General features: G+C 33.2%; 1 protein-coding gene across 2 annotated transcripts in view; it reads left to right on the top strand.

Annotated features, from left to right (window-relative positions):
• LOC149783654 (thioredoxin domain-containing protein 5-like) overlaps positions 1–16168 on the top strand; it is a 43428-nt gene extending 27260 nt beyond the window's left edge. For both annotated transcript variants that reach the window (XM_089931897.1, XM_089931896.1), the window contains exons 8-9: positions 797–923; positions 5226–16168. In XM_089931897.1, coding sequence (XP_089788023.1) covers positions 797–923; positions 5226–5381 — 283 coding nt within the window. In that variant the 3' untranslated portion in view covers positions 5382–16168. The remainder of the gene's footprint in view (positions 1–796; positions 924–5225) is intronic.
• The last annotated feature ends 612 nt before the right edge of the window (positions 16169–16780 follow it).

Genomic DNA, 16780 nt, shown 5'->3' with positions numbered 1-16780 from the left:
GTCATGGACTCCTAGTTTTAAAATCCTAGCAAGACCTCTTAACCCACGCACTCAATAGGCCACCGGAGCATCTTGTTACTGAGATAAAAGACTCCACACCATTAAAAATGATGTGTGTGTATATATATATATATATATATATATATATATATATATATATATATATATATATATGTATGTAAAATAGTTATAGAAATGTGATCAGGCACTGGTTTTGAAAATTAAGCTTCACTCACGTCAATGCTAATATGGTTTGTCCAAATCTCTGTCTCGTGGATCAATCGCCTAGGGCTTAAAATAAATTTGGGGCCAATATTAGTTGTATATATGACTTTGTCTTTATGTGCCTAGTTAAGGTGAGGACCTTAATAGTTCCAAAATTTATGACCCAAGGACCACAGCTTTATACCCCTTGGGATAACCTTGTGAACACCACATCTGCCATAGGTTGATGTTAGTGACAGTAATCACATACCACACTAATTTGCAGGCACATTATTAGTCTCATTCATTGGTAGTTATTTTATATTTATGCTAAACCACTTCCACCTGTGTAGCTCCAGCAACTCTGCAAAGGAAAATATTAGAATTCTAAAACCATTCCTTACATTTACAGACTCCTCCCAGTTGTATCCCAGGGTTTAAAATCTTGAATAATGCAGGAGTTGCATAAGACTATGGACTCTAGGACACACATGGGCAGTTTCTTATGTAGGAATGTAAAAAAATTACTCGTTACTTAAATGCATGATAGAAAAGATGTCAGCTACTCGAGATTGTTTTGTTGAATTATCAGGTGTGGTCACTGTAAAAGGCTTGCTCCAACTTGGGATGAGCTTGGTAAAAAGTATGCTGATGTGGAGGAAATCAAGATTGCCAAAGTGGACTGCACCCATGAGCGTGATCTGTGTTCTAAGTATGAGGTAGGTATAACAGCCTGTATTAGTGTTGGAGAGTGTTTCAGTACATTAGTAAGAGTCAGCATGTGTTTTAACAGCCTGTATTAGTGTAGACGTGTCTCACTATATATCAGTAAGAGTCTGTATGAATGCAAGAGAGTGTTTCAGTATGTCTTAACAGCCTGTATTACTGTAGGTGAGTGTTACAGTACATGTCAGTAAGAGTCTGTATTAATGCAGTAGTTTGTTTCAATTTTTTGTTTTAACAGCCTGTATTAGTGTAGAAGACACAGTGATCACATTCAGGAGGGCTCTCAAAACTCATTTCAACTGCAAGAACAAACCTAAAGACATAATAATGTTTCCTACCTTAAATATTCTCAGCATGTTTTTTTAGTGTTTGTTTTTGTAATCATATCATTATGTTTTTTTATCTTATAGGTGTTGTCTAATGTTGTAAAGTGCTTAGAGCTTCTAAAGATTAGGTGCTATGCAAAGTCCTCATTATTATTATTATTATGTCAGTAAGAGTCTGTATGAATGCTGGAGAGTGTTTCAGTATGTGTCTTAACAGCCTGTATTAGTGTAGGAGAGTGCTTCCATGTATGTCACTATGAGTCAGAATAAATGCAAGAGATTGTTTCAGCATGTGCCTGGCATACTGCATGCAGTTTTAAATATTGCCTTAGATTTTAAGAGCTTACACAGTTGTAGAAGAGTGTTTCATGGTGTATTTCAGTGCTTGTGGATGTAGTTTTAAATATTGCCAGAGTGGAACTCACAAGAACATGTGTTGTAGCTTGCACTGTTGTAGATGAATGTTTCAGGGTGTATTTCAGTGCTTGTGGTTGCAGTTTTAAATACTGCCAGAGTGGGACACTTATAAGTACATGGGCTGTGTACCAGATATGATAAAAACTTGCACTGTTGGCAAATGAGAGTTTTAAAGCTTGAGGAGGTCATACTTGCCAGAGTGTATTTCATCCAAGACAAGAACTTTGTATTAAGTGTGAGTATGAGGAGAGGTGTGGAGTACATAGTTTGATTGCTTGGTTTCATGTTATGAGCATTGTTCTGTGTTCGTGTAACTGAATTAAACTTAAAGAATGTACTAGGTGAGTGGATGTGGCTGCATTACATTCTACATCTCAGCATAGGCAGACCTTCTTGTATATGGTGTTCATTGTGTTATACTCATGCTAATTGCAAGTGTTATTTAATGTTTGTTGTTGTTGTTGTAGGGTTTAACACCATTTTTCAGCACACGATAGGCTATACATGGCGGCCAGTATTAATGGTGGAGGAAGAACGCGGGAAAACCCCGGAAAGAACCACCAACCCACGAGAAGCTACTGGCAAGCTTTCTCACATACCCACATTAGCCGAATCCGAGACTCGAACCCACACAGACAGAGGTGAGATGGCAGTGATCTGCAACAGACGGCGCTTTAGACCATTCGGCCACTCGCGGCCGCTTTAATGTTTGTAGTTGATTCTGTTAATAATCCCATCATGTCAATCAGCTGTACTAGGGACTGTTCCATTTAAACATAATTGGGACCCAGGGAAGGCACTTTCAGTATGGAGCAGTCACTCATAGAAGCAGTTTAGATTTTTACACAGTGTCATTTAGTTATGACTATGGTTTTCAGCTAAGTAATGAAAGAGAGAGAAAACCAACCAACTTGGTAAAATTGAAAATACATTTTATTTTCCCTAAAATACAAAGTGAAAAATTAAGTAATCCAGATAGCCCAAGCACTTTATAATTCCCATGAATGTTTGAATTAAATAAATTAATCATCACAATGAAAAACAACTAAATATCCTTCCAAGACTAATATTAATACTATTAATTCCTACTTCTAAAGGGTGTTGAGTGGTCTAAAGTGGTCACCATTCCAGGTCACTGCCATCTCACCTCTGTCTGCGTGGGTTCGAGTCTCAGACTCAGCTGACATCGGTATGTGAGAAAGCCTGCCAGTAGCTTTTCATGGGTCAGTGGTTCTTCCTGGGGTTTTCCAGGATTCTAACTCCACCAGTTATACTGGCTGCCATGTATAGCCTATCTTGTGCTGAAAATTGGCATTAAACCCTACAACAACAACAACAACAACCTAAGTCTTAAATAAACATTTCTTTAATAGATAACTGACATAATACAACTGAAAGATTTATATTCATTCCAGAATAATTTGAACTCTTAAAGGACGTCACATGCTTTACACTTATCAATCAGGAATTAAGTCATACTGTTCTTTCAGAAACTACTGTCCTGAAGTGAAATCAAGTGATGTTTACCTGGATTAATAGTACAACTTGGCCCTGAAACTTGTGAATGAAGTTTACACACTTCATACAAGAATGACTCATCTTTAAAGTGCCAACTGCAATCAGATAGTAAATTGGTGGTTAAAAATGTTATTAACTAAATTACCCTTTCAGATTAGAATTATGAAAATAAAACAGATATGCATAAGAATATAAATTCTTTGAGTGATCAGAACACTTAAGCATCGTTTTTTTAAAAAAAACTATTTATTTTCAAATTGAACATCCCTCTGATTATTTCTGATTATGTTCTGTACTTGAAAAAGCTAAATATCTTGAACTGAATACTGACTGTTGTGTCTGTCCATCAACTTCTGCATTTAAAAGTACTCGCATAAGAATTAAATGTTGATGGACAATTGTTAAATGTTATCAAACAAATTGGATATTTTGTGAAGCTTTGGTATGTACCATTAAGACTGCCTGCCTGCATTCTGCGCTTTTGTTTTACTGCATCCATCCGTCAGTACACAAGTCCTTGAACTTTGAAGACTTCTTCATACTATTGTAACGATTTTTGGGGGATTTGTTTTTCTTTACTTTCACTAATTATAATGTCCCTATCTGACAGTAATAAGCAATCTTTGAAAAGTGAGTTTATTTTTTTGCATTATAAACAGTAATTAGGAAGAATTCACCATAATCCTTACACCCTACCTATTATAAAACATTATGTACTATAGTAATTATAGTATAGGACATTACATACTATTTTATATTGCATGAATTAATTTTCCATGGGACATTTTTGAAAATTACACATAGTATGGCCTTAATTTTCAGTATAGATATAATGTGCTTAGCTTATATTCAAACTTAAATTCTTTCTTATGTTTTAGAAAATGGAATTGCTGTCTAGAAATGTCATGTACAATTGACATTGCAATAATTTGAAAATATCATGTCCCAAAAAGTATAGGCCATGATTATTTAGAATAATGATGGTATTATTTTTATAAGATGCAAAAATCAATGTTATTAAGTAGAATTTGTTTTATCATTTTGCACCACTAGCATTTTTATTTTTGTTTGTTATTTAAACATATTTTATCTCAATTAGCTGTTTTCTTTCAATCTAGGTGGAATCTAGACATAGCAAACACATTTGTGCCCATGTGCAGGTCAATCTGTATGTCTGTCAACACCTTAGATTAACATCAGTGTTAAAATTTAGATTAACCTTGATGTTAAAGTTTAGATTAACCTCCATGTTAAAGTTCAGATTAACCTCTGTGTTAAAGTTTAGATTAACCTCAATGTTTAAGTTTAAATTAACCCCTATGTTAAAGCTTATGTTAACCTCCATGTTAAAGATTAGATTAACCTCAATGTTAAAGTCTATGTTACTCTCAGTGTTAAAGTTTAGATTAACCTCATTGTTAAAGTTTAGATTAACCTCATTGTTAAAGTTTAGATTAACCTCCATGTTAAAGTTTAGATTAACCTCCATGTTAAAGTTTAGATTAACCTCAATGTTAAAGTCTACGTTAATCTCAATGTTGAAGTTTAGATTAACCTCAGTGTTAAAGTTTAGATTAACCTCCATGTTAAAGTTTAGATTAAATTCAATGTTAAACTTTAAATTAACCTCATTGTTAAAGTTTGGTTTAACCTCAGTGTTAAAGTTTGGTTTAACCTCAGTGTTAAAGTTTAGGTTAACCTCAATGTTAAACTTTAGATTAACCTCAGTATTAAAGTTTAGATTAACCTCAGTGTTAAGGTTTAGATTAACCTCAATGTTAAAGTTTATATTAACAACAATGTTAAAATGTAGGTTAACCTCAACATTCATTTTTGTTAACTAAGCTGATAAAAGCTGGGTTCAACAAAAAACATACTTAGCTTATGTATATATGTAAAATACAGAATACATGTTCATATATCACACTGCCTTAACATCAGTGATGATCTCAGTGTTGGTGATAATGTATTGATGATGCTGGAATGATCATTTTGATAATGACTAATAGTAATAAAGAAATATTATTCAAACAGGTGACAGGCTATCCCACTCTGCTACTGTTCCGTAATGGTGTTAAGATAGAGGACTATTTGGAGGGACGTGACTTAGATGCTTTAAGTCGATTTGTGGAGAGATACTTTGAGGTGATGGAAGAAGAAAAAATGGAGTCGGAGCATGATGAACTGTAAATTTGGGACCAGTGGCAGATTTAATCTTAAGTAAATGTCAACCGATGTGATTGCTTGCTTTGTTGTTTAGATGCAATGTTAGTCAGGACCTTAAGTACAAAATACTGTTAAAAACTGTTGGAAAGGGCACCTTCATATAAAGGATGATCATAAAACCCCTACATAATTGGTAAATAGTAACATCTAACATAAAAAGAGGGCACCTCTTTTTATTGCAAACATCTAATCTCAGTAAACATGATGGAAATGATAAATCATTACAAAATGATAATTACATCCTTTCCCAATGAAACTGTTGAGTGCACTGTATACTTGTTTGTATTGTACGTATCTAGGAATTTAATTCAGATTAGTTCATGAGAGATTTTATAGTACACATATTTTGGGATAATACAAGACTCCATTGGTTATTACTTACAAGAAATAATTTTGATCAGTGGCTTAACTTCAGATTTAGCAATGGAGGAGGTAGGTGTGTCCTGATTTTGATGTATCAATGTCAAAGCATCTGGAAGCCATGGAAGTTACATTACACAACAAAGTGCCCAGTCCTGTGCTGTACTTTATGGCATTATTTCACTGAATAATGGGTGCACTTTTCATTCTAGATCTTGATGAAGTTATCTTGCCAATGCAAGCATTCAAAATGCATTTACTTAACTTTTAACTTTATTTAAACCTGATTATGCACCCACCTGCTTATAAGTGCCACATGTGAATAAAAACCAAGCTACATAGCTCCTGTATTTAAGTGCCATGTTTTTTTAAAATTAAAACCAAGGTATGTAAGTGCCATGTCTATATAAAATCCAAGCCACATAGCTCCTGTATACAAGTACCATGTATGTATAAAACCTGGCCACATAGCTTCTGTATTTAAGTGCCATGTTTTTTTAAAATTAAAACCAAGGTATATAAGTGCCATGTCTCTATAAAATCCAAGCCAAAAAGCTCCTGTATACAAGTGCCTGTATGTATAAAACCTGGCCACATAGCTTCTGTATGTAAGTGCCATGTGTGTATAAGAAACAGGCTACTTAGTTCCTGTATACAAGTACCATGTATGTATAAAACCTGGCCACATAGCTTCTGTATATAAGTGCCATGTGTGTATAAGAAACAGGCTACTTAGTTCCTGTATAAGTGTCATGTGTGTATAAAAACCAGGCTACATAGCTCCTGTACAAGTGCCATGTGTGTATAAAAACCAGGCTACATAGCTCCTGTATGTAAGTGCCATGTGTGTATAAGAAACGGGCTACTTAGTTCCTGTATAAGTGTCGTGTGTGTATAAAAACCAGGCTACATAGCTTCTGTACAAGTGCCATGTGTGTATAAAAACCAAGCTACATAGCTCCTGTACAAGTGCCGTGTGTGTATAAAAACCAAGCTACACAGCTCCCATACTTGTGTCATGTGTGTATAAAAACCAGGCTACATAGCTCCTGTACAAGTGCCATGTGTGTATAAAAACCAAGCTACATAGCTCTTATTTATACATTGATCAATACATGCTAATTTCAGTATCAGGACAATATGCTCATCAATATCTACTTGTACATAGTACCCTGAATGGTCATTATACACAGGTCTATATTTGCAAAAAGGTAATAGGCTGTCAAGTTTTTACAAGTTTAATATCAAATAATCTGGTCACTTAATTTTTTATGCTGAAAACCTGTACTTCTGACAGATAAAGTTCATCATATCAGAATGTCTGTACTTCTGACTGCTATCAAGTTCATTACCTAGAATATCCATGCTTCTTACTGTCAGATATAAAGTTGATCATTAAGAAAACCCATACTTTTGACAGGGATAAAATTCATCATTCAGAATACCTTTACTTTTGACTGATATAAAGTTCATCATTCAGAATACCTGTACTTTTAGCTGTGATAATGTTCATCGTCATGAATATCTGTACTTCTAAAGGGGATAAAATTCATTATTCAGAATACCTGAACTTTTGATTGATATAAAGTTCATCATTCAGAATAACTGTATTTTTGGTTGATATAAAGTTCATCATTGAGAATAACTGTATTTTTGGTTGATATAAAATTCATCATTCAGAATACCTGTACTTCTGACAGGGATAAAATTCATCATTCAGAATACCTTTACTTTTGACTGATATAAAGTTCATCATTCAGCAGTGATCATGGTTAGGCAGTCATAAAGAATCGGGAAGATATAAATTGGAATGATACAGTATTATGGATTAATGTTTTGCTAATTGTTAAAAATGAGATCTTCCATTGCAAATGCATGTAATTTGGCTTACACATGTAAAAAGTGAGAGATTGTTTAATTTCTTGTGTTGCTAAGCAACAACTTAAATTAAATTTTTTGTTGTAGTTCTTGTTGGTTGGACAAATAAACTTTGCAAACTTGCTTTCCTGAATAATATCTGACAAATTTATTACTTAAAGTTTATCTGTACTAAGAAATTTCATTAGTATTAAAAACTTCATTGCGTTTGTTTTATCTAAACAATGTATTGTTAATGTTTAATGTGCAAGTCATGATCACACGTTGTGAATTGTAAAATGTTCATGTATGGTTAATTTGCTTGTGTAGTGTGGTAGATTTAGAATATATATATTAAAATTAATATGTACAGAAATATTTTTGGAGTTTGAATAATGAAGGAAATCCACATCCAAATGAAATGCTTTGAAAAATTTAGTGGCTGTGTCTGTAACTGTAGAAAGGAGAAATTGTTTTTTTTCTTTCTGTCATATTATGTAAAGTATGCTTGGAACTATTCTATATACTTGAGTTGTATCTCCATATTTGTGTGGTGAGATATTGTGATATCCTTTGTCAATCCATTATTCCTTTTGTAGGAGAGTGATGAGACGTGAAATATATGTAACATGGATGGGGTTAAAACTTCTAGGTTGCCATCCGGTATGTAAGAGTATTGGGACATGTAATACATAATGGGTTTGGGGCTAATAAATCTCAAAGTCACTGTGCAGTTGAGCAGAGTGGTGGGACAAGTAATATATGTAATGGATTTGGGGTTACAACTTTTGGGCCACTGTCCAGTGTGGGAGTATGTGGGAGTGTGTAACACATGTAATATGCATAACAAATTTGGGGTTACAGTTTCTGGGTCACTATCTAGTGTGTGAAGTGGTGTGACATGTAATAAAAAGTGGAGTGTGTGAAGTGGTGTGACATATAATAAAAAGTGGAGTGATTTGAGTTGAAATCCTATGATTAAAGCTAAGATCTTAACATATAATCATGTTATATATTTAATTTAGTACAAATATTTATGAAATCATCTTAATGGGGAAAGTGAGTAAGGTCACAAAATGATGTGATAGTTTTGTTGTACATTTCGCTTCCTACCTAAAATGTTTTTATGGTCTCAATATTATACAGAGCTTATTGTGTTAATGTAAAAATCACACTACTGTAATGCACTTAATATTTCACAAAACTAGTAAGGCAATCAGTTGTGGGCAGATATTTTTTATTTTGTCCTCAGTTAGGTCATTTGGAACTTCTTGGTTTTTTATGTTGAAAGTTTAAATTTGAGGACAATCAGAAATTAGTGCCAAGTAATTTTGAAAACTTCATGTATTTTGTTGACATTTTACAAATGTTAAACTATATATATTCTACAAGAGGAATACCAGCTTCATAATTCTGGATAGGACTTTGGGAAATAATTAGATGTGAGATATTTGCCAGTAAATTACACATTCACAGATTGGTGGAATTCAAGAAACTAAGAAATTATTTCCTCAGAAATGACTAAATATTTAAATTTATTATTTAAAAAAATATTTTGTTATTTAATTTTATGCCTGCATATGAGATTTTTCTAGTCAATTTAAATTTAAGAGGGTGTTGTTTTTACATTTCTAAAACCATTGTTAAGGATATGATAAGGGAAGATAATCTCTACAATTGGCCATTCAGATTTGTTAACATATATGTGCATGATTGTCAGGCACACAGAAGTTTCCCCCATTTGTCTTTTATTTTCTCACCAGATTCAAAAGTGTCTTTATTTTCAAGGACATTGATCTTGAGGATGTTGTCAGAAATCAAGACTTTCCCCACTGACTACTTTTTGCCAAACTTCTTCCAAACTAAAATAGTTAACATCTGTACCTATGTAAATATGCACTTAACTTTAAACTGGATATACCCTGACATACCAGCACATGCTGTGATGGCAAAAGTCTGTGCTGTTTGAAGTTAGATACACTTGATACATGCCTAAATATGGTAGTAACATGATTTCCAATTTCCCTATGAACAAACTTTAAATGTTTGTGTTAAATATCATGTATATACTTCATCTGTAAATATTTAACAATTCTACAATATTATGAATAGGTGATAAATAAAGTATGGCAGGAAACATAAGATAATTATGTAACTTTATAAATTAACTGTAACTTAAAATTGGGCACAAAATTTATGATTTATTGATTGGTCTAGTTTTTTTCATCTTTCCATATTGCATGAATTTTCATTTTAATTTTGTGATATTGTTGCCAGATGATGAAATACACTTTGCATGTACTCGTATATTTAAAAATCAAGTAATTATAAGGTGATACTGAATTGTAATGACAAAGTGTTGTACTCTTTACATCAAATAAGTGCAAGATATATATCATATTTGGATCTATGAGTAATGTATTGTGACATTATTACACACCTGTCTTTACTGTTCACTTGCACCTGTTAGAAAGTTTACAATGCCATATGTATTTGCTTACAGGTTGGGAGAAACTGTAAACAACATAGACCTATATCTGCCATTGCATTATGTGCTGGCAGATTATGATCTATATATTTGTTCAGCTGGCAAATTATATAGACCTAGATCTGCCGATTCATTATGCATTGGCAGATCTGGGTCTTTGTAGATTATAGTTGGATCTTTCTTGCAAGTGATGTTATATGGTATGTAATTAAAATATTGCACATAATAGTTTATTCATATTTGGAGATCAAGTTAATCAACAATGTTAATCAGTATCATTGTCCTGTTTGTTATCACAATTACGTATATGTTGTATAAAGGATGTTCAGGAGTACAATGTTCTTTTCAGTATCAATGCTAATGTCTTGTTTGTAGTGTCTCATAAATGAATATATGTTGTCACAGATCTTCCAACCCTTTTGATTTAACTTTAAGTTTTACTACAGTGACTATAAATTATGGACTTAAGGGAGTAATAGCAAAATTTACACACTGTATCAAATCTGGATACTGGCTTGTCCATGTTTGATCTTTATCCAGATTTTGTATTAGATTCAATGGAGTTCATCAGGGAACCAGTCTAATTTTACAGGAGTACCTCAGATGCTTTAAACTGCCCATATATTTCATGCCAGATGAATGCATCCTCAAGCTGTTGAATATATAGCATTTTCTAACATGGCATCCAACAAACAAAAACACAGTGAAGATGAAAAAGACAAAGGCTTTTGGGGGAAATAAAGCAGGAAAAGCAACAAATACATTTATTGGACATCATGTGTTGATTTGAGTATGTCTTGTGCCAAGAGACTTGATAATCATTGCCATGTAAAATTCAGAATAAATCCAAAGATTAGGACAAGTTGGGAGAATAAGCAAGCTGCCTTTGAGCTCCTTGAGGTTTGGAACTGCAGTTTTGGAAACATTACTGCAGGTTATTAAAGTCTGAGTGTACTTATTTTTTTTTTACTTGAACATAATGTTTGCCATCACTGCATCAGCTTCCAATCACACTTCAGAACTGTAGAAATGCATAATTTTCAAGTTGACAGTAACTGTACTTATTATTGTGTTATACCTTATTGAAATGTATTCCATCTTACAGAAAAAATATTGACTGTCTTTCTTTTAGTATTGTCAGGTCTGTGCTGATAGCTCTCTCTCATTATAGTACAGTAGTTGGGGTCCATTACTACCAGCTATGTTATATATGGCAAACAGCATTATTACAAAAATAATAAATTTAGATGGGGGATGAAGAGTATACTTGTAAAAACTGCTAATGGAGTTATATACCAAACCATGGTATAGCAAGTTTGATGTAAAATTTTATCAATATGTGTATGTGTGTGCGTGTTGAGGTAAGGTGGGTGAAATAAAAGGAAAAAAATCATCAGTCGAAAGTATAGTAACCCATATAACCACATGCTTGATAGACCAATTCCATTATGATGGTTTTCAACCCATATTAACATTTTATCAATTTCAGTGCAATGGTTTTCAACCCATGTTATTCATTTTGATAGACCAATTTAAGTTCGATGGTTTTAAACCCATATTGCCACACATTTGATACACATATTCCAATGTGAAGGTTTTCAACCCATATTGCCATACATTTGATACACATATTCCAGTATGAAGGTTTTCAACCAATATTGCCATACATTTGATACACATATTCCAGTATGAAGGTTTTCAACCCATATTGCCATACATTTGATACACATTCCAATGTGAAGGTTTTCAACCCATATTGCCATACATTTGATACACATATTCCAGTATGAAGGTTTTCAACCCATATTGCCATACATTTGATACACATATTCCAATATGTAGGTTTTCAACCTATATTGCCATACATTTGATACACATATTCCAATATGTAGGTTTTCAACCCATATTGCTATACATTTGATACACATATTCCAGTATGAAGGTTTTCAACCCATATTGCCATACATTTGATACACATATTCCAGTATGAAGGTTTTCAACCTATATTGCTATACATTTGATACACATATTCCAGTATGAAGGTTTTCAACATTTGATACACATATTCATGTATGATGGTTTTCATGCTAATCCATTTTGCTATACATTTGATACACCAATTCTAGTACTCGTTCAGATTTTTCTTATAACGGATATTGAAAATTTTCAATAATTTTGATTTTTTTCCCAATGTTTATAATTTGAGTAACTGGGTCTATAGCAGTATTAAGCTATAGCCAGAATCACTTTATAATGAAGCATGTTATAATGAGAGAGAGCTGTACCATTATTTTGAATCAATTTAAGTGTTGACATTTATTAATAATTACAAGGTTCCATTGCTGTTCTGGAGTTTCACGTGTACTGTTGGATAATGTGGGTGTGCATCTCTTAAAATTTTGTTAGGAAAGATAATTAGATTGTTGTTTTTTATTATTATATCACTTCTATATATAAATATATATTCCCATGTACACAATATAACTCATTCCTATATTTTATGTGCAATCAGCATAAAAAGGGCATTTAGTGGTTTTTGTTTAGTAATTCTAACCACATTTGCAAATACAATACTGATAACCTTTAATCTTGCTGAACGGGTGGAACATTTTTGATTTTTTTCTTAAGGCAATTTACTTTTTTAAATTTACTTGGTTACTGTGCAGCATGAAGTGACAGTCTTTACATAAAGCTGGCATCTACATGGCATCAGATTTATCAAAGCAGCTTAAACTCCTTGACAAAAAATGCCATGGTTGCATCTTATGATAAAAATGGAAAAGTCAATGAAAAGGAAACATGACCTTTGGAATTCCTCGGCAGTTATAACCTGCCATAATTGACCATGTTGGTTTAATGTATTGGGGAGGGGTGTATGATCATCCAGCACATTTTTTAGTCACATAAAATCCTAATTAATTGACACCTTTATTTTAGTTTAATTTGCACAATGCACTTGCTTCATGAAATTCATGTAGATTTCATAGATGAAATACTTTGAACATAGGACAATTTCAAGATATTGCAAACATCCACATGGTGTCATGGCAGCTCTGTTAGTCAGCTATTTTGAAGCTCAGCCTAACTGTTTTATATTCAGAATCTTAAATCACTGTAATAATGATTATGCCACATTTCTTTGCACAATGAATCTTATGATAAAAATGATTAGGTCATTTGGGAATTTTTTAATAGGGATTATTGTTTTGTTTGCTTCTTTGTTTTACTGGTTTTTGTCTTGTGTGCAGTTTGATTGCATACCCCATTAACAGTGCTGCATATACTGTATTTGAATTGGGTTGAATATCAGCATTACATACAGTTGAACAGTTGAAGATATAATTAAAGTTAATGAATGTGCCTACGATCCAAGGATTCATTCATGGTACACAAGGAAGGTTCATAATTCTGTAAAATAATGTTAGAATAATGACTTAGTAGACTATACTGGTCTCACATGTACTGTAGTAGACTATACTGGTCTTACATGTACTGTATGTCAGTGAGTAAATGACTTGATAGACTAGACTGGTCTTACAAGTACTGTATATCAATGTGACAGGAAATGTAAATCGGACAGAATTATAAATGACATGTTGTCTTCCCTTGTATGCATCTCATTCATGTAGAATGCATCAAATTAACCATTTTAGTGTAAAGTAAGCAAATTTACACTTCAAAGTACATGTCAAGAGCATTGTGAACAAATAATAAAAACTGTATATTTCATGTGCGGTTTGTTTTCTGTAATTTAATTATACTGGGTATAGAAGACCTCACTTTAGGACCTTCAGTGAACAGATGAGGTACAGAGAAGACCATCATAAAAGCTGGTGAATAAAAGTTGCTTTGCCAGAAATAAACAACAATGCTTCATTCATCAGAAGAATTCAAAGAATGAAAAGTCTTGCTTGCTCATATAGTGTATGACTCAATATAAATGTGAAAAGTAGGTCATTGTGACCTATTTATAATGGCAGTTAATAGCATTCTTTGAAACAAATTGCCTATGAATTTTCACAACTGGTCATGCAGATTATATGAGAGATGATGCAAAATGCAAACTTTTAACATAGAGCTGGCACTCTATCAAGTAGTTTCATTTTTTTGGTGTTGACAATCATGACTGGCACTCAAATATGAAAGCAACTCTTGAAGTTGCATAACTTATAGTGAAGTGCCACAGAATTGACCGTAAACATCAATTATGTAGGTTTTTGTTAACAAATTTTGTCTTTATGCATCAGGTGTTGCCTTCACAAAGTTGACCAGACATTATCTCCCCTAGATATATATAATGTGTGTGTGACCCCGCTATTGCATGCTCCGTTATAACACAAATTCTGATATAATGCAGTCATGGTGTGGCTCCCAAAATTTCATATACAAGTATTTTTCATGTACACAAAAAAAATGTTTCTTAAAAGTACGAGAAAAACATTCTCATTTTGGGGAAGAGATCGCGTATGAATAATACAAGACGATCATGGCATGGCTCCTGAAATTTTATATGTATTTTTCTGTACATGAAAAAGTATTTTTTCTTTCTTAAAAGTACAAAAAAGCCGCATTCAAAGTTTATTCTGGGATCGCGTAATTCTTTGCAAATGTCGCAAATTTGTATGTTTTTCCTTATTGGCTGCAAATCATACCATGTGGCGATTTTTTTTATTGGCAACGTTGTTGGCAGTTTAAACTTTTATAAAGAACCACTGGTTTGGAGTGCAGAAATTCAGAGGCCCCATGAAAGGAAGCCGCAAACTGGATATAAAATGCACTGAAATTTATCTATTGTTATATCAACACATTCTTTGTCCATATTGACAAACCATCTAAACAGTGCATTGTTATATTATAATCCGCTTATCATGACATCTAGCATGATTACTGTATGTTGTGCTTTTTTGTTGTTGACATTTCTGGTAACGGAGATCAAACGGACGAGGAATTATCTCGTAATCTATCTTTCATCGGATTTTCGGCCGCTCACTAGTAATTTATATATTTACAAAAACTGACATTTGTATGTGGATGGTAAGTACAATTCCTCTTCTTTTCACTCAGAAGTAAATCCTTCAGAACACACATTTTCTGTAATAATCCCTGTCATCAAACCAGAACACCTGCGTCTCTATCGCCTGTTGACCCTTTGTTAATTTTCAGACACATGCATGGAAGGCAGCATCACTCTGCTACCACAAATGTTTAAAAAAAATTAACAAAAAATAAAAACTACATCTTATTGGTTTATTCAGTAGGCATGGATGGAGAGTAACTAGAATAGTCCAAATGACAGCTAATTCCTTTTCAAAATGTACCCAGATAAAATAGTTTGCTGAAATTTCAAAGGAAACGGATTACCTTTGAAGTACTGATTGCTCTGAAAACGTACTCAGCAAATGCAATAAGAAAAAAATCGGTCTCAATCATGCAATACAATTATTTTATGTTGCCGCCGCAATAAGAAATGGGAATTTGTTTGGTTCTCCAAAGCTGTCCTTTAGCAGTGACTTCACTAACGCACGCACCCTTCATCAAAGAAAGCTTACTATAATCTTACAACAAACAGAAAGAACCTTTCATCAAAGGAAGTGAGTACCAAACTTAAATGAAAGTGATGGAATCTGATGGATTTTTGCATTTTCCAACGTGACTGGAACACGTTATCTGTACCATGTAAGTTTTCTTTTTGTAGGAAAAAAGTTTATGCTTACGAACGCTACCAACGGCGGCTTAAAACGCAAACTAACTTTTACCAACTTGGGTTGTACTGAAAAGTAAATGTGCTTCATCATAAGTGATTGTGATATATTTTTCCACCGAATTCAGACCAATAAGACCTGTGACAAAATTACTATTTTAAAGCTGTGTGTGTGCATATTTTCGATGGAATCACTTGTATTGCAGATTCAATGTATATGATGAGGTTTGCGGGTGGTGAGTACATGGTGTTGATACTATTCATGCTATGCATTAGACATGTATATATAAACAGTATTCACGTATATGTACCAATTCATGGTTCTCTAAATAAAGTAAACTATTATATATGTCTTCTTTGTTTTCACTACAGGTGTATTTCTCATTTAATATGCATCAATTTAGGATGGTAACTGTGCCGATGAGGCACGTATTTTACCGCCCGCATTTATTACCTACACCCCCTCCCAGCAATTTTTTTTTGGTACATGCATAATTTTCTTTAGCTAACTGACCTGGCTGCTTATAACACAGTTCGGTATATAATGCGGTTGGGTTCTATGCCTCCCAACTACCGTGTTATAGCAGGGTCACACTGTATATATATATATATATATATATATATATATATATATATATATATATATATATACAGTAAAACCTGTTATGAGAGACCGCCCCTTCTGCCAACCAAAAGCGGTATCTCAAGACAGGTGGTCTCTCATAAGAGGTGTGTGAAAATGGACTGGTTTTCAGGGTCAATAGTTAGCATTGTTGACAAATAAATAAAACCCATACTCACTGTACATGTATCATATCCTTTATTCATAAATCTTGTTAAATATTGCATGCATTCCTCTCAAAATATCTTTATATAATAAAGATATACATCTATCAAACAACAAGAATAAAATTTATATTTCAGCATCACATTAATATGTACAAAAAATGAACAGAT

This window comes from Sinohyriopsis cumingii, chromosome 14 (assembly GCF_028554795.1).
Source record: "Sinohyriopsis cumingii isolate HCF-2022 chromosome 14, ASM2855479v2, whole genome shotgun sequence".
Classification (NCBI taxonomy): Eukaryota; Metazoa; Mollusca; class Bivalvia; order Unionida; family Unionidae; genus Sinohyriopsis; species Sinohyriopsis cumingii.
This window is presented reverse-complemented; position numbering and strand designations above follow the sequence as displayed.